Genomic DNA, 20,752 nt, shown 5'->3' with positions numbered 1-20,752 from the left:
CCATATCCAGAAAAGAGGAAAAGCTGTAAGAACTTTGGGGGGAAACAAGAAAGATCTTAATGTCTTCAGGGAAAGAAAGGTAACATTCTAATGAAAGGGTTTATATAGTTCAATTAACATTTATCCCCTGTTTTCCTGATATTTCACTAAATGTCTTGATAGTCGGTGGTTGCTGGAGTCGTAACGTTTTCCTCAATCTGCTTCCAGGGATTGTAAAACGCAGGTGGCATTTGATAGGTGGGATGAAAGGTTCAAACTTCCCAGCTGTTTTAACTAGTGTTTGTTTGGAAGCAGTGCACATCAAAGCCGTGGCTTTCCTGCTGCATTTCAGCCTGCCTCTCTGGATAGTTCTGGTCCCTTCCTCTCGCTTCCAAATTCGTTTTGCTTTGTCTGCACATTTTAAATCCTCCTCTGCCCTGTGGGTTTTCCCAGAGTTTAACTCATGGGTGTCCCCTATCTTCACTGTACTTGCATTTAAAAAGAGAGTCTTACGTTATCAGGAAGTTATCCAGGTCTTGGAGCTCTCGTGTCTTTTCAGATCAATAGCGATGCATTTGGTAAAATTCCTGTATACAGGAAGGGCTGAAAACTGGGAATTGGAGTTAAAATCCTTATTCTATCTTTTCTGGTACTCAGAATCGTGGATCAGGTGTTTTCCTCTGTTTCTGAACAGGGTTAAATCATCAGATGTAGTTCCTTAACTGCTGACCTGCTCTCCAGCATCCTCCTCCTCTTGTTTCATCAGTTGTAACCACATTGCTTGCTGCAGACAAAGTCTGCCTGTGATACAGCGATGCAGAACACGCAGGCTGTAATTTCATGAGACTTTTGTGGATTTTGGGTGTTTTCTGTGTATTTGTTTGGATTTTTTTAGTGTTATTTTGCTTTAAGCAGGTCACTTATTTCTGCTGATGCTGATATGACTGGTTTGGGGACCATGGGGCATTCAGGCTCAGCTGTGCTTAAAAATAACCCTGCCCCCAAAATACCTATTTTGAACCTGCACAGATTTCTCCCATTCAGCTGACCCAGCTCCAGGAAATGCTGTGTCAGCACAACCAGGAGAGTGGTGAGGGGCAGGAGCTGGTTTGGACCAGGGACTTGGAACCACAGCTGAAATACACAGTCCAGTTTTAAAACCTGCCTTTGCTTTAAGTGCCAGGTAGAGCTGGGCACAGGATGTTTCAGAGCCCCAAAATACTTCATTACTGATGATCGCGTGGTGCAGATGCATCAAATAAAAGCCGTATTTAGCAAACAAGCTGTGCTTGAAAGAGCAAGGGGAAGAGGCAGAGATGCTATCGGTGCTTACACAGCTCTGTCATGTGGAAGAGACCTTCCTGCTGCGAGCACTTGCAAAAGACCCAAGTGGTTTATGCAGTGGCAGAATGTATCTCAGCCCCTTATGTTCATTTGAGTACGTTATGCAGCAGAATGCCTGCAGCTATGGTGGGATGTCCGAGGTAAATGTCTGGTGGGGCAGTGCAGGCAGGTGATGGTTCAGTAAGGCAGGAAAGGGCAATTAAACCTGGGTAATGCATTTGATAACCTTTCTCTCCTTGCTTTTAATGTAGTTCTGTTAAGATAGAAGAAGGAGGTGAACCTTGAAATGAATGGGATTTTTCCCTTTTGCCTTTTCACTTTGAGTTTATATGGCACCTCATTAGGACAGTCTGCTGTTTTCAGTCTTACACAGAGCATATTTATCTGAGAACTTCTGTGAAGTGAATCCTTTCTTGGTCCTAATGCCACAGAGTTCATAGCACTCAAATGTCATGATGTCTTTCATGACAGTAAATTAACGTGAGGAAGTCAGAACTATAATAGCCCGATTAATGTTGGATGTCTGAATAACTATTGCTTAATAAAACTTAAACACCAATTGTCTTGGCTTCAAAGTTTAAACAGAAGGACAAGTAGGCACAGGAATTCCTTTATTAACTTTCTGCCCAATTAAACTGCAGAATATGGTTGGGCAACAGTATTGGAACCTGCTTTTGTTAGCCTGTGTGGACATGAAGAGATTGCATGTAAAGGTTTTGTGTTTGATGGTCCATCGTTGCACTATAGAAGCTATAGAATCTACCAGTGATGGAGAATGGGAAGGATGAGGAGAATCTTGAGTGTGATATTGAATTGGGCTGAGATTTGTTGAGTTGAGATTTAAGTGAGAAACGCAATTGCATCCCCAGTGGAGGGCAGGGCTCTGTAGAGCCTGTAGGGCTTTTGGTCTTGTCTTCTGAGCTGTAGGATGTCAGGACTTGAGCTTCAGATGATGTCAAAAGGAGTATCATGGCCTTGGTTTTAAGACAGCCTCGTATCCTGACAGCAGTTGTGGCGATGAAGCAAATAGAAATGTAAAAACTGGGAAGGCAATGTTGAAATCTGCTTCTCCTAACAGCACAGATGAGCTTCCCTCTGTGGGCTTGGTCATTGGTAACAAGAGTATGTGGAGCCTCGTCTGTCTTACCTGACTCGTGGTCCTGACTTGGGGTTCTGATTGGTGCAGAAGAGGACACTTTTAGTAGACTGTGGTTTTGCTGTGTCACAGCTTTCAGTCTTAGGGATGCTTTTGTCCTTTGAGCATCAGTAGTGCCACTGCTGGGTCGTTGCTCTGGGGGATCTGTGCCACCTGCCTCTGCAGTTGCATCGGTGGCAACTGATGGAGGAATGAACCTTGTGTCGACCGAGAGGAGGAAAGAGCAGGGAGTTGTGGCTTCCTGGAGTTCCCCATTGCGCTACTGTTGCTGGAGAGACAGGACAAAAAGGAAGGACTGAAGCTGATGCTCACAGCTGTGCTCTACAAAGAGAAAGAGCTGGGAACATTTCAGTGTGAGGTTATCGGGGGCAGGGGGGAGCAGATGCTTCATTACCATGTAATACTTTTGTACAGAGTTATGACATTTTAAAGAGCGGGTGGTTTGGGGCCTTTTAAGATCTCTTTAGTAAATGACATCAAAGCAAATTCCTCCTGGATGTAAACAGTTTAAGCTATTTTAATAGTATGGTTTAGAAATGGACTTCAGACATGGTTTTAAATGAGCTGGATTGCAACTGCTGAAGTTAGACACTGCCTCCTTAATTTGGCTTCCAAAATCCTGTTGCTGGCTGTTAACATTTACCTTGGCCACAATGCAGCCCTTGCTTCTGTGTGCCCAGTCTCCTGTATGGTGAATAATCCACCCATTTCTCATCTGAACCTGTGTAATGAAACTTTATACTCGCAGAGCCTCTTGAGTTCTAAAGGCTCCCCAAGTCCTTTTTCAGCAGTCAGTGTTGAGTTACCGGTGATGGCCATAGTTCTTTTATCCATCATTGTGGTGCAGTGGCTTCTCACATAGAAGATGCTGGCTGGTACGTGATGACCTGATACAGTTCTGTGGGATGAAGGGGGAGTGTGGCAGTTAAACTGAAGGGCAGGATGTAATCAGTTGCATCGTCACTCCATGGAGATGCTGGAATTACCAACCTGCTCTCATAGGCAGTTGTGGGGGTTCTTTCCCAGCTAACGGTGGGGAAGGATTTGTGCTCATCTCGGAGCAGCAGCGGCAAGTCCAGGCACATCGCGCTATCCTGGGGATTTCTGCGGTGGTTGGGAGCTGGGTAGGAAGGAGAAGTGCCTGCAGCGAGCTGGGAGCTCTGCCCTCCCTGGGAGAGCTCAGCGCACATTAACCTGACCTAGGCCAACTCACTGCTTTTGGTTTATTTGGTTTAAAGCTCTCCCACGCTCGCAGTCCATACAAAGGTGCTCACATCCAGCTCCTGCAGGACCTTGGGAGCGTGCAGAAGGAATCCCTGGCAGGAAGGGTGGGATAGGAACATTGATGTTTATATTCCAGAAATGAGAAACGTTTATATTAATGTGACTCACAGGCTTGTGTTTGTGTCGTATTCCCAATACAATCTTGTTTGTGTTGTTATTCCCAATAGTTCAGACCTTCTAATGAAACCTCGGAAAGAGGGATAGCTCTCTCCTGGAGATGGAGCTCTGCAAGGCTTCATCCTCATCAAAGTATCGAAACGAGATTATGGCTCAAGCTGCTTTATGTTCACGTACATAATCCTGCTGCACGAGTGTGCCCAGCAGTGAGTTGATTGAGGCTGAGGTATAATTTCAGAGCAGCACTGGTATTCCCAACCTTTTCCTTGGTGGAGCAGATGCCGTTTGCAGCTGGAGCCACCCCAAACTAAACACCCCTCCCTTGGCACACAAAACCTCTGCGGTATTAACCAGAGCTGAGAGCGAACTGCAGCCTCTGTGTCAAAAGGTACGAGGGGGAGAAATAGAACAGAAGAGCTCATCCTCTTGAGGAGTTGTTTTTTCCTGTTTCTTGACACATAGGAGTATTATTTGAATTCTCTGTAAACTCTTGTTCTTGGTTTTGTTCCTTATTTCAGTGTTCTAAAACTCCACAAAAACTACTTTAATGATCGCAGTGCTTCTGTTCCTGCAGCGCTGGGGCTGTCCTTCCGCAGCATCCTGTTTGTACTCCTTTGTGCAAAGCTCTATCACTTTAGGAGGAAATGTTTTATTTCTCTCTGCATTTTGTCTCCCATAACAGAAAGTAAGAAGTTTCCACTACACATTCACTGTTATGTGGGGAGTCTTAACTAGTTCTTGGTGACACCACAGCGTGGTCCTGGGTTGTGTGCTGGTGGCTTTTAATTTTGTTGTTGGGGGGCAGTTGTCTTTTAATTTCTGCTTTTTTAACTGCTCCTGTGTGAGTGCATTTGCAATAGAAGCTGACAGAAGAGCATTCTAGGCTTGTGTATGTGATTTTTAGTGTCAGGATTGGTAATGATGCCATAGTTGATGCACAAGTTGAGAGAGGCAAGCCATGCTCCACACACCTGTGAGGGTGCTGAGGCGCTGGCACAGGGTGCCCAGAGAAGCTGTGGCTGCCCCATCCCTGGCAGTGCTCAAGGCCAGGTTGGACACAGGGGCTTGGAGCAAGCTGCTCTAGTGGAAGGTGTCCCTGGCTGTAGCAGGGGTTGGAGCTGGATGAGTTTTAAGGTCTTCCAACCCAAACCTGTCTGGGGTTCTGTGGTTATGATTCTGTGTTTAGATGCTCCATGATGTTCGTGCTAAAAAGTAAGAAAAATACTATGAATAGATGGCAGGTATCTCTGGGAAGGAGCTGGATGCAGCATTGAGCAGTTTCTGGTACATTGAAATGCCTTCTGAAAGCACCATTCCTTGATGCAAGAGGGTTTCCAGCGGTTTTATTCCCTCCTTATAAATAAGTAAATAAATGGTGTGTGTTGCCCATGCCCCTTGCAGCGGGGTGTGCCCTGCATGGAGCTCTAGATACTGGTGTGTTCTCTCTGTGAAGGCTTTATCGTTCATGGCCAAATGTTGTCAAACAGCATTTGTGTTTCATCACAGCCAATGAACCAGCCCTGTGTAGATGATCTGTTTGGTTTCTCTTACTTATGAAACCAATTCAGATAGGAAAAAATCCCTTGAGTTAAATGAGGATGGCTTGAAGGAAGTGAAGGTGTTGCAAGCACGCTTTGAAGACCCACTAATGGCTGTTTGCAAAGTGGTGGGTTTAGGTCCCTTTTTGATGGGTTGCAAGAGGAGGGTTCCTTGGGCAGACCTTCACCTGTGATGGTTTTGCCTTACGGTGTCTGGGAAGATGAGGGGGAGATGCTGGTGAACTTTGCAAGGAAGATGTGGTTCAAGAGGCATGAGAAGGAGCTGTGAGTCTTGTGCCTGTACCCAGGGGTTGGCCACATTCCCCTTTGCGTTGCCAGTAAAGCTTTGGCAATGCGGGAGCGTTGGTTGGTTCGGTGTTTTAACTGGAAGCGTGGTCCAACAGACCCGTACCTGGAATGTGCCCCAGAGCCGAGGGAGCGGGAGGTGGGAAGCAGGAGAAGGCAGCAGCAGGCAAGGCAGCGGCAGTGCTGCCATTTCATAACACACGATGCTGATTGCTGTAGGGAACGGCAGCCAAAGCCATGCCCTTTTTGGCTTAGGGATGGACAGAAATACCAAATGGGATTTAGTGAGATGTTCAACGAGAAAGGAAAGTTGCATTTCTGGTATGGATGACTCGAATGCCGCTCGACTCGTTCATGTGCTCAGCACATCTAGAGCCACAGTTAACAGTGGTTAAGGAATATGCACAAGTGAATTTAGTGTCGGAAGTTTCTGTGAACTTCCTGATGAAATTCCTGCTTTCTTTCAACTCTTTTGTATTGAGCTGGAGAAGAGGCATGAGGCTTGAGCAGGGTCAGTTGTGTAGTGAAGTCACGTAGTACCAGGGCTGTGCAGAGCGCAGTGGGGCCAGCTCTGCACAGATCATGACTCAAACCCTGCAGAAGTACAGACTCGGGCTCTAAAAGGGGAAACGCTGCGCTGGGCTTTGGGTTTCTTTCCTGATTTCTGCTAATTTTTGAACTTGTTGTTCCCCACACGTGGAAATTCAGGTGGCTTTGGCCCTTGCTGCAGGGATGTTAGTCCTGTCTCCCTTAGCCTGGCTTTGCTCCGCAGAGGCAGTCACACTTTCACTAAGGCTTCCTGGGAAGAGGGAAAGGGAAATGATAACAGGATCCTCTTGATAGGAGCCGGTACAAGGTGACAAATGCATCTTCCACTCTGAGGCCTGGTGTGCAGGGACTGAGGAGCAGAGATGCTGTTCTCCAGCCAAGAGGGTGGGGTAGGGGCGGCAGGAGCTCGCCTGCACCGAGCTGCTCCCGGCTGGTTTATCTGGTGGGAAAAGCTTCAAATCCGGGGAGTGGGTGTGGATGTGGGAGAGGGAGCAGCAGTTCTGCTCCGGCTGGGTCTGCAGCGGGGCTGGGAGCAGCAACAGGGCAGAGCTTCCCATCAGTCAGCATTGAAACCGGGTGAGAGTCATAGAACCCCAGCCTGGTTTGGGCTGAAGGGACCTTAAAGCTCCTCCAGCTCCAACCCCTGCCACAGCCAGGGACACCTTCCACTGGAGCAGCTTGCTCCAAGCCCCTGTGTCCAACCTGGCCTTGAGCACTGCCAGGGATGGGGCAGCCACAGGGGAGCTTCCTTTTCATGCCAGTGTGATGCAGGGCTGGGGTCTGCTCTGATTTGGTCATAAAACCTGAGGAGTGGCAAATAGCCCCAGTGATCCCGCAGTCAGAGTCAGACAATGAATGTGACAGGTTTGTTACCAGTGGTCTGAAGACTTGGTTTTGCAATTTCCTTTATGCTGAAGGTAATCGCCAGCAGTGTTGGTTCAGCAGCTCAGTCGAGTGCTTTTCAGAGTGCCTCTGCTGCTTGCTTCTGAACCCAGGCACATTTGTCCTCTGTTGGGTTTCAAGGATGTGGAAGGTACAGGTTTGACCGCGAGCTTGTCTGAAGCATGGAGTAAAGGAAGCCGCAGTAGCTTCATTTATGTGCGCCTTTAGTGCTAGTGTGATTTTAGTAACTTAGTACATGTTGTAGGCACTTAAAGTAGTAATTTAAAAGTGACTTAAAGTAGTGATCTCTGAGCAGGGGTTTAGAAGATTACATACAAACCCCTCTGAGGAGGGGTTTAGAAGATTACATACAAACAAGCCTAACTTGAACACGTTCAAACTGATAAAAAACCTGAAAGAATTATAGGAAAAATCTAAACCCAATCCCCATACAGTCAAAATGACTGCCCTTAAAGGTATTTATCATTTACTCTGTTACAAAAGAGTGGGGAGGAGTGGTAAAAAGTGATTAACTGGTAGAGCTGATGACTAATTTTACATTGACCTGGCAGGTATAGCCAGATCAGCTCTGGTTTCGCTCCAGCTCCAATCTCAAGTGGATCTTTGCTCCTTTCATGTGACAGTTTTGGCACAAGCAGTTTCTGCCTCAGTCCCAAGCGTTACAGTAAATGTTGATAGAATTTTGGAGGATGATGCTTGGCTCTGTAAGAAACAGTGAAGGTCTTTGTTGATATTTAACCCTCTCTTTGTAAAATGTAGGTGTAAAGTTCTCGGTTCGTGTTGTAGTCTTAGTGTATAGCTGCGTGCAGTTCACAGTGTATAGCTGCTCAAAGACAGGCTACTCCTATTCCTTGCCTCGCATTTTGCCTTTCGTAGTAAAATGGATTGATTCAGGCTGTTCCACTTGGCTTTAACTGGTCAGTGTCCAGAATTAAATCAGATCTTTTCTTTAAATCCTACATGTATGAGAAACTGGGCTGCAGTGTGAAGAATAAGCTTGTAAAGCCTCCAAGTTCTAGAACAAGTTGGCCTTTAACATCAGAGTGATCTGGGCAGTTTGCTCACCCCATTCCAGCATAGGGGTCTCTCTCAGCCTTGATGTTCACTTGCAGTTACATGAGTTATTGTGAGTTTATCCTTTTTTGGCATCCTCTTAGATGCCACTTTATTCAGAGTAATAGACAAAATGAAGCCAAATGAGTAAGGAATTACAGTAAGAGGCTAAAATGTTATTAAGGTGACAAGACTAATGGTTTTGAAACCGGCTGATAGGCTGAAGTGTTGTTCAGGATGGAATAACTGGGTTTGTGCAGCTCTCCAAGGCGTGCTGGAGCAAAGACATGGATCTTTAAGTAATCGGGCAGCTGCCTAAAACCACAGAGCGGTGCTTTTCTAAGCAGATGATATTTTCCTTGTAGACTGCAAATTCTATGGAAGAACATCTGTCTCTTTCCTGGAAGCACCTACCGTAGTGCTTGCAGATCGGTAAAAGGCACACTTGTAAACCTCTCAATACAAAGCGTAGCACATGCTAAAGGAGTCAGTACCACCTGATGTAGCATCGTGTTTACTCCTCTAAGTCCCAGGGCTTTATCAAGCTCAGAGGGAATCCTTTCCAGCTTTCTATTTTTAATGTGGTGCATCCCTTTGACGTGTTTCTGTTAAGCAGCAAGACCAAACTGCAGAGCAAGATTTATAAGAGGGGAGATAAGGAGGTTTTTAATGTGCATTTTTGCAGTAGGAGAGCACTGTATGGTCTAAGGCAGAATGTGCAGTATTGCCAGAGCTGCCCTGAAATTATTGCTTTGGGTGGAAAGGTCTTTAGGGAGGAAGGGAGACCTGGAAACAACATCAAAGCTTGAGGTTAGGAGCTGTGGGTGAATGGGTGCCAATAAATGTATGTCAGCAGCAAAAATAAACTAAATCTACAGCAGAGATCAGGCACTGGATGGGTGGGGGGAGAAGGGAGTAAAATTCAGAACATCTGGGGGATGTGGAGGAGCAGAAGTGCTTTGGAGATGAATGGGAGATGTACAGCGTGGGCTGGAATAGCTAACTGATTCAAGCAGGTGAAATGGCTTCTTGCCTGAGGACTTTGTGAGGTTTTTTCACTCTTTGTATTCCTGCATGAACTTTCCCTGTCCGTTGTGAGCTGCAGGTTGTGGGCTACAGCTCCCCTAAGCGTGAAGTGCCTTAACCTGGACAGGAGTGAGGTCAGTGCGGGGTTCCTCAATGCGGTCGGTCTCTGGGCAGAGCAGGTCCCGGGGCTCACTTGTGCTCTCCCATCCCTCCCCTTCCCTTCAGTGATCAGCGATTCTCTGTTTGTCTGCAGCAACATGAACCGTGAAGACCGGAATGTGCTGCGAATGAAAGAAAGGGAAAGGCGAAATCAAGAGATTCAGCAGGGTGAAGAAGCCTTCCCACCCAACTCTCCTCTCTTTGCTGAACCCTACAAAGTTGTGAGTGTGTGCACAGCTCCTAAAGCAACCTCGTATTCTGAATTCGTTTTTACCTGTTGTCTCCTTAGATCCACAGCTCTTACATACACCAACTGTTTAAGCAGGGCTTGAAAACGAGGATGGACGGTTACTAACCAGCCCTGCTGGCAGATTTAGTATCTAATCTGCAAAGGGGTGGCTGCTTTGTAGGGAGTGAGAAAAGGAATGATAAACCCATAGATTTCTTCCCCTTTCTTCAGCTTTTGCCACAGTGATTCAGAGCAATTAAACTGTCCATTGTGTTCTACCAAATTGCTGCTTTTGGGGTGCGTTAACCTGTTGCTAAACTTTCTAACCTTCAGGCAATGTAACCCAGACCTGGGTAAGTTCAGAAAGAGAATGTTTAAATAGGAGGTTAATTTTAGATGCTGAAATGCCTGGTGTGACAGAGTTATCAGCTGTAACTATAGGCCAGGAGTTTGGATCTGATTTTCCAGTTTGTTTTGAAGGAGTTGACCCTGAGCTTGTACAGCTTTAAGCCTGTGCTGGGTTTCCTCCCAGGCCTGCTTTGCTGAACAGAGCTGGAAAAAATAACCTAAATCTGGGCTAGCTAAAAAAGAACCATTTCAGATTATATTTAGGTATTCTGTGCTTGATAACCAAATCCCACACGTATGAAGTTAACTGGAGCTGGTTGGGATGCATGGGTAGCAGTGCAGTGTACCTCATTTGGAAACCAAACTGCTTATGTAAGAAAGAACCCTTCCAACTGTTGGCAACAAGAATTATGCCAGGATAAATAGCAATTAAAAATGCAATACAGAGCTGAGGTTAAGCCGATTTTATTTTACTGTTAATTAAAAGCTTTTAGGACTGCTGCGTTCTCTGATAGAGAAATAGTCTTTAAGGCGACAGGAGGCACGTACAGATTCTAAACTTGCATCCAGCTCACCAGTGCAGTATTTGAAGCAGTGACCAGTGCTGTTTCAGCTGCTCCTGCTGCTGAAGTACATATTTTCCTTATGTTTTAGGGAGTTAAATTACTGCTTTAAGAACTAAAATGGGGATTTAGAAAGAATGGCAGAAAAAGGCTGATATTAGCCGTGTTCTTAGCCCTGACGTTCAGTTTAACTGCAGTAGCTGTCAAATCAATGAACTGAACATGAAGTTGTGACTTTTTTAAAGCATTGTTTGTTCCAATTCTTTCCGCAGACCAGCAAGGAAGACAAGTTGTCCAGTCGGATTCAGAGCATGCTTGGTAATTATGATGAAATGGATGATCTTATAGGAGACCGCTCAGTACAAAAGCTTGTTGGAATCCCCAAACCGACCGTACCATCGGCACCAGATGACAAAGCAAACCAAAGCTACTTTGGTGATCAGAGACATAATCCCAGCTCCCATCAGAGCAGTAAATGGACTCCTGTAGGACCAGCACCTAGCACTTCCTCACAATCCCAGAAGCGGTCCTCAGGTTTACAGAGTGGGCACAGTGCTCAGCGCGGCAGTGGCAATAACAGCGGCAGCAGCGGCCAGAGGCACGACCGTGACTCCTACAGTAGCAGCAGCAGCCGCAAAAAAAGCCAGCATGGGTCTGAACACTCCAAACCACGTTCTTCCAGCCCTGGAAAACCATCTGCTGTTCCCTCGTTGAGCTCCAGCCATTCGAGATCTCATGGAAGTGATCACCACAGTAAAGAACATCAACGTTCCAAGTCTCCCCGGGATCCTGATGCCAACTGGGACTCTCCCTCTCGTGTACCCTCATTTTCGAGTGGACAACACTCTAATCAGTCTTTTCCACCTTCACTAATGTCCAAGTCCAGTTCAATGTTGCAGAAACCCACAGCGTACGTAAGGCCAATGGATGGGCAGGAATCCATGGAACCAAAGTTATCTTCCGAACACTACAGTAGCCAGACTCACAGCAGCGGGGTGAATGAGCTGAAGCCTAACAGCAAAGCACATCTAACCAAGCTGAAAATCCCTTCTCAGCCACTAGAGGTAAGTTGCTGTTGGCTTCCTGGCTTCTCGAATGTGAGTCCCTTTGGGCTGGGATTTTGCAGCATCTTTAAAATCCCCATCTGCATAACAAAGATTTAGTTTTTAGTAAACTCTGGGTTTGTTGCTACATGAACCATCTTAAACTTAGGCAGTGAAGAACTGGATTTTAACAGAGGAATGCACAAAAATAATTGCATTTTCTTTGTGCTGCTTCCATGTGGGTACTGTGATTTTTATTCAGTAAAGGCTCTGAGACACTGAGAAAGGCTGACTTAGCAGAGAAGCTAATCTTCATGGAGTATTTCTGTAGTCAGAAGGTAGGGAAATAGTGGGATATTTATAACTGTTTTGCCAGGTTAGATACATACGTTGTTTCTGGGAGCCCCGTTGCCTTAGACTGGTGATACTGTCTGTGTCTATCAGGTTTCCTTTTGAAGTGTGTAACAATTACTAGATGCGATCCTTAACCTTCACCTAGGGAAAATAAGCAAACCCTAAAGCACACTGAATTGACCAGGGTTCAGAACGTTTATCAGTTATGCTGGATACAAAATACTATTGGATTGGCAGCTTTTAGCAGCTTGGGAATTCTTGAGTGGTTAAGGCACAGACTGAGTGCAGCTCACTGACAAGGAAAGTGCCTTTCTTAATAGAAGTGTCATTGCCTCTCCTGTTTAACTGCTTGAATTATGGTAGAGAATTGAGCTAGAGGAGAGCCTTCCTTGGGACTTCAGCAGATAGCCAAGTAAGATCCAGGACATGGGGAAGAGAATGGGAAAAGAAATGAATTTGTTATTTGTGAAGACTTGACATGCTAATGCTGGTGCAGTGAATGGTGTCGTTGCTTTGCTTCCTTCTGCTTGTAGCAGTCAGGGGGCAGGAGGCTTATAGTGTCATAATTATTGCTGTTTCTAGATTCAGGCTGTGATTCAGTTTGACTTCGTAATGCAGTTCGTCATGACTGTGTGTTTGTGGTCATGCATTTGAGTTCAGATATTACCCCTGGCTTCTTCCAGGAAATGATGGAAAGCTTTGTATGGTTCCCCTTCCTCTCTCTCCACAAGTTTTTAATAGCACTGACAGGCTGTGATCTCTTTAACTGTCAAGTGAAAAGTAAGAGAATATTGTCACAGCTTTCAAGATCTCACGTATTTGATTTTCATAACTGGCTGTGACTCATACCGTGAAAATATGGATCTATCTGAGACTAAAATTAATGTTGATGAAAAGAATTAGCACGGTCTGTTTGTATCTAGGGTCCATATGAATCATGCCAAGCATTGAAGTTTATTTTTAACTGTTTCTAGCCCCTGGGATCTTTTAAGGAAGATTTGTTTTGGGAGATGTTAACCCTGACTTTTGATTTGTAGGCATCAGCATCTGGTGAGGTGAGCTGCGTGGATGAGATTCTAAAAGTAAGTCCTCTGTGCTTTTGTTCCTAACTTACTTGCTCAGAATACAAATGTTCCTAAGGAGGTGGAAAGTACTCAGCAGTTGAATAGTGCCTTTTAAATCGACCTGGCTTCAAGTCATTACAGGAGGGCTCTTCAATTACTCCTCTAGCATAGGTTGGCTGGGGAAGACTGAAAGCGAAGCTGGGCTCTGGGCAATGCTGGGTGTGCACATCATCTCCTGGATATCCTCACTGCATTCCTGTTCTTGCAGGCCACCTCCCTGTTAACCAGAATTGCCCATTTCTTCCCCCAAAATAGAGTCCCTCATATCTTTCAGATTATAGTAATTCTTCTGGTACCCATGGCAGAGCTTTACCTTCTCTTCTACCCGGGTTATTTTCTCGAGTCTTCATGTCATGTGTTTACTCCATGGTCCTTGGAGACACCCTGAGAGAACACTTTCCTGCTTCAGGCATTTGATTTTCCCCTTTTCTCCTCAAACTTCATAGGTTTCCCTTTCCTAGGATTCTTCTTTCTACCCCTGCATCCTCCATGTTCTCTTCACAGTCTGAATTGATCAGACTCTGCCTTCTGCTGCAGTTTATGTTCAGGCCAATCCATTTTATTGATTATGCTTTCTGCTTGTTATTATGTCTTGACTCGCCGTTCTCATAGATAGCAATTTAAAATTTAGCTTTACGTGCAGAATCTTTGTTACCTGTTCGGCAAATAAAGCTTAGTGAAGTGTGGACAGTGAGCTGGAAATCGAGAGGCAGGGTTACCAATTGAGTCAAGACTGTAACTTGAAATCTTTGCTTTAATTTTTGTTAATAGCTTTCCTTTTTTGTTCTGGTTGTAGGAGATGACCCATTCTTGGCCTCCTCCACTGACTGCTATTCATACACCATGCAAAACTGAACCGTCAAAATTTCCTTTTCCAACAAAGGTCAGTGCTGTAGCCAAACGCTGAATGCTGTTGAAAGAGTAACTCTTGTTAAAGAGCAGGGTTTTGGAACTCTCTTAAGTTCAATTCTTTATAGTTCTGGCTTTGTTTCAGTGCTTTGTATCTCTTTTATCTTGCTTCACAACATCGGTCAGCAGTAGCCTTATGAAGAATGCCATTGGTTTTCCTCTGCTTCACACACCCAGAGCAGTGAGCAGGGATGTCAGTAATAGAACTTTCATTTTACTTTTAGTTTCATAAATTCAAACCTTCTTCAGGATGCTTGTGAAGCTTGAAAATGCCATTGAGCCTTTTTCCCTGTAGGGAATCTTTGCACCATTTTGTGTCGAACCAAGCAAGCATGTTTGTCTCCATCTGGTAGAGTAAATGCTAAGAAATTTCAATGTACTTTTCCACATAAACTGAATTTTCCTCATCATTTTGAAACCCTTTAATAGTGCTGTTAGGTCTTACATTTTCAGTTACCAAGAATATGACTAGAACAGTTTAAAAATCAGATGTTTTGCTAAAGAAATTTTCAGATGCTTCCAGAAGATCCCTCCCCAACCTCCCATGTACTGGGTAACTACCGATGTGTTTAAGCTATTAATTCTAACGAGAAATCAGTTGTTCTTTGCTGCTGTTGACAGCACAGGGCACGTTTCCAGGAGACCTGCTGGAGCTGACACCTCTGAGGAAGGAGTTCTCTTGCTGGCTGCTTGCTGCCTCCCCTGGGGCCGGGTCAGCAGCCCCAGCTCCAAGGTTTCCCAGCAGACAAGCTCTGGTAATGATTTGCCTTCAGATCCAGCTCTGCTGTCTGCAGCGCCTGGAAGCTGCTGGGTAGGCAGGGCAGATAGCTGGGGGTAGCGACTTCTGCAAGAACAGCTCAGCTTGCACTGGCTGACTCATCCAAGACTTCATGGTTTGTTTCCTGTATTTGCTGATTACCAGAGCAGGATTGAACTCAATAATAGTTTTATTCCAGACTCAACATATCTGAGATGGATTGGGGTACTCCACCCCTAACTTGGCATAACTTCAGAGTGAAGAAATTACACTGTTTGTCTTCAAAATAATTAAGACTACCCTTTTCCTGGCCAGACTGCTGCTCTAGAGCATCGCTTGCTGCTCTCAGCTTCCTCTTGGAAGCAAATTACTCCCCAAAACAGAACAGTTCACTAAGGTACTTTAGGAAGATTCTCTCATTGAGGCCTTTAATGTAATCTGTCTGAACCGATTGTTTTATGTGACTGCTTCGACACCAGCTTCTTTCAGCCAAAGGTTCCAGGTCTCCCATTGTAAGTGCACATCCACAAAACTCCCACAGCCTGGTGCTCAGTTAAACAGTTCAGGTTCCTGTGCTGGGTAATACTCCAGAGCTATGGGCAGTCCTGGAGTCATCACCATTTGCATTGCATGTTCTGTCTTCCTCGCTTCTCTCCAATGAACTGAAAATGGAGAACAAGCCATAGAGTTCTCAGCCTTCCTTTTGAAGGCATATCTAGAAATAAATCTCCTTGTCTGTTTTCTTAACAGTAGATCAATATAAATCTTGCATATATTACCTTCAGTCAGGGTTTAGTTGCTGCGTGACATAAAACTGCACCTGAAATAGTTCTTAACCTTTATTGTAAAAGAAAGAAATGCCACGTCTTTCCTCATCGACAGAGCTACTTCACTGCTTTGGATATTTATTCCTGAACCTTCAGGGAAATGCTCCCCTTCACTCTCTTCAGTCCATTTGCTAGAACTGCTTTTGTCTGCGTTTCTCTGGTATTTGCCTCAGTTTGGGAAGACGGGAGGTGTGCAGCAGTAAACGTGTCTCTGCGATGCAGAGAGAAGCCACGTAAGATTGCACGGTGTCATTAATGTTTGAACAAAAAAGGTAGGTTGTGGGGTTTTGAAGCGATCAACCCGGATTGTGCTGCTTCACCCCGTGTGCAAGGCATTCCATTTATGGCTGCTCGGAGTCTTCTGACTTTGCGCCAGCTTTTTCATTTTGTGGCTGCACATCTTAGCCGTGCAGCTCTGTCAGATTCTCTCTCAGCATCCAAAGCCTATAATTTCCTCTGCCTTTCCCCTCTGTCATTCTTGGCAGCAGCATCTTTGCAGGATTCCAGTGAGTTAGCGAGCCATAGGCTTGTGCAGTCTGGACCCAGAGCAGGATTCAGAAAGCAAAACAGGACAGTGGTTTGCTTTAATCAAGCAGTACTGTTCGGGGCAAGCTCATTCTCTGTGATACTGCACTCACTTCACTGGCAAGTAATGTGCTCAAGTATTTCACAGCATTCCTCTTGTGGGCAGAACTTTGGTGTGTTTTGCCTGCACACAGAATTCAGCTCCCTTTGGTGAAGCAGTTGATTTTCTGCTAAGACTGTTGGGATAGGATCGTTTTCCCTACGTGTAGATAGTGAGTAGCTTGAAGGAACTGACTGGGGCCTCTCTGGTTACTATAAATATATCTAACAGTTGTCAGGAAGTCTTTGAATCAGGAGATAAAACTTCATGAAAATAGGTCAGGGGAGGGTTTATGCAGAAAATGGAGATTCCTGAGTCTTGATAAAAAGTGTTACCGGTGACCCAAGGCTATCATTTTGTCCTGTGCAACTTTATTAAGCCATGGGCTCGCAGTGAAAACCTCCAGAGACATGGGCATGTTTGTAAGATAGGTTAAACCCAGCTGCTTGTTAGAGGGTGGAAGTTGTCTGTTTCAAAGCAATGTGAGAGGATTGGCAAGGTTTTGTCCCTGCAGACCCAAGCAGTGACTCGGAGGCATCTCTGGAGATGGGGACCCTGTCTCCAGGTTTATTCAGCGCCTGCTCTTGTTGGAGTTACTGCAGAGGCCTCAAACTTCTGCAATACAGGAACATCTGAGAAACAGAAATGAGACCTGACCTCAGATTTCGAGCATTAAATGGAAACTGGGGCTCTGGCCAAGCTGGTAACCTGCGAATGAGAGCTCGGTACCCCACGGCCATCCTGTCCCATTGGCCAATGCTTTTCTCTCCACAGTTCTTGTGTCAGTTTTTGTTTCCTGCTTAAGCGTCTTCCCTGTCGAAGTCAAACCTCAGCAGTCTATTATACTTTGGTTAAAAGGGTTTCCTTCCTTTAAGTTGTTTTTAATGTCTTCTTTGTGAAGCGGGCCTTTAGAATATGCAGCTATAAATAACTGGAGTTGAAAGGAGAGCTTTTGTTTTCTTAAATCTCTGCGTTTCTTAAAGAAATATTTATTCAAAGGCAAAATGGATGGCGAGAGAGTTGGAAAAAGTTGCACATCTCAACATAACACCTCGTTAAAGCTCACTTCACTGAAAGGCTGCTCTGTGCCTTAGAAATGGGAAGTTGACTCCAGCGAGCAATTAGGCAGGTGTTTGCTGCAGGGTTTGTGATACATGTACTGGTAGGAGCAGGGCCCGTTCCTCCTCCTGTGCTCACCCAGTGCAGTTGCTCCATAGATGTGGGGTTTGACCACCGTGTGCTCTTAACCTCTTTTTTGACTTGGAGCTTGTCAACTTCTCGAAGGTGACAGTGGAAAAAGGCAGTCAGGGAGTTGTGCTTGCACTCTTTGTATCTATGTAACGGGTGACTATCAGGTTTTGTTCTGAAGGAAGCGTAGCTTTTGCTTTCCATTGAAGTCCCAAGGCTTCCCTCCAAGCAGCTTCACTTTGCAGGTTGATTTTACTTTCATTGCCCCTTCCTTTCAGTTAGTAAAGATTAGAGGCGTTTGCAACCCCTTATTACAAGGAAAGTTCCCAATCAAGTTCCCTATCAACAAACTACTTGAGTGCATTATTGCAACTGCTGTCACGCTTGAAAGAAAAAGCTGGGGGAAACAAGAAATACCCAAGTGAGCTTTGCTGTGCAGAGAAAGCTTTTGTGTGTTTAAAAAGCCAGATTTTGTAAAGCGTGCCTGTAACTGCTGCATGTCACTGCCTCGGCTGGTTGGGAAAACTGGGTCACAGCTTTACCACAAATCCTGGGATTCATTGTTGAGTTGCAGTTCTGATTTGCCACTGCCAGGGCATTTAAGCAAGAAGTGTGTGTATAACATCATGAATTGAGCCAAAGATTTTCGAGTTAGATTTATGGGGCCAGCATTTGTCCCCATTTTAAAATGAGGTCAGGAAGGTCCTATTTTAAAAGGGCACTCGAGCCTAGAAGTAGGTTTTCAGTAACTCAGTAGCCTCTGCGTATTTGTTTGTCGAAACAGTATTGTAGGGTTTCAGAAAGCAGTTACACAAGTGCTAACGTTCGCAAGGCTTTATCTTCCATGGCTTGATTTACAGGTAATAGATTCATTATATACCAAAGGAAGCTGCATGTCCTTGTTTACTGGCTTCTGTACAAGTGACTTGTCCAGTCACATGAAGACGTGGCCTTTGCAGGGAGGAATGACATGGCAGCCAGCTCTGCTGGGCTGTGTTTGCCAGGACTGGCTTGGAGTTCAGGTGAAAACACGTAAAACCAGCAGCAAAGCTTGTCTGTGTATAAGAAAGATAAAGAAAAAGCCACTGAAGAGCTCCTCTCCTTGCAAACATGAACATGGGGTTTATGGATGTTATGTAGGGGTTCTGGCTTTCGGCTATCATCTAATACAACTGCATGTGGCCCTTCTTAAAGCTAAGCAAGTGAGAAAGCTGTCCTGAGGAAGAGGGGTTGGAAGTGTTCCTTCCCATGAGGGCTGGTGAGAGGTGCTGGGGCCCAGATAACAAATCCCTCCTGTATCGCTGGGCGTTTTCTGCAGGGGTTGGGTGCCATCCTTTCAGTTGAAAGAGCAGCTTGCTTCCAGCATGGCTTTTGATGTGTTAAAATTCCCAATGAAAACCCACTTGTGATCTTTTATTCCCTTAGGAGTCTCAGCAGCCCAGCTTTGGAGCGGGGGAGCAGAGTAAGTATACGAAACTTCCTGTAATATGTTCAGTGATTTGGTTGTGATTCACTTTTCTCAGCACCTCCTGCTCTTTAGGGAATGAGACTTCCCAGACTGGTGTCAGGATGGAGTCGAAGTTAAGAGTTTCTTTACTTTCTCAGGTTTTAACCTCTTGAACAATTGCTTGCTTCTGTGTCACGGTTCTGTTGTGATCAAGAAAGCTGTAACTGAGTTGCAAGGTTGTTATTGTCTTCTAGGGAAAAAAATAGTGGTTTTAATTTGTCATTTGTTCTAATTCTGGAGAAAATGCCTCCCTCTGTGCTTCATCGGACTGAAAATAGCAGAGTCCTGAACCAAAACACCCTGTAAAAAAGCCAGCTGCCTGCTTGGAGATACGCTGGAAACCGAGATAGGGCTCGTGCTTACATTGCAGCCTCGCTGTTTGTTTTCACTCTGTTGTTTTAAAAGCAAAAGCGAGGACTGGAGAGGAGCTCACACAGTGATAGGCTCAGTAATAACATTGAATTTCATGCCCCAAAATGCACTTTCAGATTTCAGACAAAAGCAGCTTTAAGTTCTCTTTATCATTGTTTCAAATATTACTGGAGTTAATAACAGCACAGGTAACTACCAGCTAAACTTGAATTAGATTTTCACTGTTCCCTTCCAAAGGTCTTCCCACTTCCTCTGGAAGTGATTAAACAGATTAAATAGTAAAAGAGGAATGGTTTATTCTTAGATATTCCCATGCAGCTTAATCTGAACACCTATTACCGTGGGAAATGAAGGAAATAAATCCAGAAACCTAAACCACAGACTTTGTTAGAGGAGCAACTGATCTTTAGGGCTGTGAGTGACGAGGCATGGTTAATCAAAACCCAGCGCCAGTTTTCAACTCCCGTTTGAATTCTCTGGGAAGCTTTTGACAGCCTCAGTTCTAGTTTCTGTTCTACCCTTAGCTATTTGCCAGAACTAAAGAAAAGGGAAGGAAAAAAGCCCCAGCCCAAAAAGCAGATCACATTTGGGTGTATTGCTGCTTTAAGAACTGCCTTCTGACTTTGATTTCTGGATGTGAAGGCTGGTCATTTACTGACAAGCTGCGTAGGGACAGGCTGATTTACATCCTGTATCCTGCATGTCAAAGGCAAGAAATTAATCTTGATAGAAACAAAACAGCTTTCACACCATCAGTAACAAATTGTGCGTTGGCTCAGGCAACAATGATTTACATCATTTTCTAGAGTTTCTTGATTCATATTTGCTGTATTTAGTATTCTATCTCTGTATCCACTCACTTCTCTGTTCCTTTTGGTTTGTTGGAGATTGTACCTTGTGTCAGTGAGTTACTACTTTCTCCTGTCTACTCAGCTCTTCCTGGTTTCTCTCTGTCTGTATCCTCTTGGCAGCTTTGGAGTGCCTTGTTTTGCTGGCTGAGTTTTCACGTTGCCTTTCTTCTTTTTCTTCTTCTAGAACGTTACAATCCTTCATCGAAAACATCCAATGGTCACCAGTCCAAAGCGTAAGTGGCTGCTGAGAAAACCTTTCACAAACAATAGCTGGATCTTAAGGGACTTGGACAATAGCAGTTTCTTTCACTAGGATGTGTCAGCTCTTGCACAGACACTTTCACATACTTCTGCTTGACTGGCACAAAAAGGGGATCATGGTTAAGCAGCCATTTTCTGGGACATTAGACCAAGGATTGCTCACTGGAGTGAGTAACACACATCCTGTGCTGCCTCTCCATTCCCCTGCCTTCTTGTCAGTTGTCAGGGTAAATGTGCAAGAGCATGGACCTTGGAGTCAGCTTGGGAACCGCAGTGGCGTCAGCACATAGGAATGGGCAGGATGGGACAGGACTTCCCAAACGTGTGCATTGCAGAGCTGTCAGATGGAAGCAGCTTGTGGTGACAGCACAGATAGACAG

General features: G+C 45.0%; 1 protein-coding gene across 2 annotated transcripts in view; it reads left to right on the top strand.

The window, feature by feature from the left end:
* AFF4 (ALF transcription elongation factor 4) overlaps positions 1 to 20,752 on the top strand; it is a 48,631-nt gene that overhangs the window by 8,527 nt on the left and 19,352 nt on the right. The window contains exons 2-7 of one of the 2 annotated variants that reach the window (XM_057415872.1): positions 9,509 to 9,635; positions 10,827 to 11,618; positions 12,989 to 13,033; positions 13,872 to 13,958; positions 18,807 to 18,843; positions 20,296 to 20,344. In XM_057415872.1, the coding sequence (XP_057271855.1) occupies positions 9,509 to 9,635; positions 10,827 to 11,618; positions 12,989 to 13,033; positions 13,872 to 13,958; positions 18,807 to 18,843; positions 20,296 to 20,344 (1,137 nt within the window). The remainder of the gene's footprint in view (positions 1 to 9,508; positions 9,636 to 10,826; positions 11,619 to 12,988; positions 13,034 to 13,871; positions 13,959 to 18,806; positions 18,844 to 20,295; positions 20,345 to 20,752) is intronic. The other variant, XM_057415873.1, reaches the window with a different exon arrangement.

This window comes from Pezoporus wallicus, unplaced genomic scaffold (genome assembly GCF_028554395.1).
Source record: "Pezoporus wallicus isolate ANWC-B61680 ecotype Strahan unplaced genomic scaffold, APGP_CSIRO_Pwel_v1 contig_9052, whole genome shotgun sequence".
Taxonomy (NCBI): domain Eukaryota; kingdom Metazoa; phylum Chordata; class Aves; order Psittaciformes; family Psittacidae; genus Pezoporus; species Pezoporus wallicus.
The sequence above is the reverse complement of the archived record's forward strand: the minus strand, read 5'-3'. Positions and strand labels throughout refer to the sequence as shown.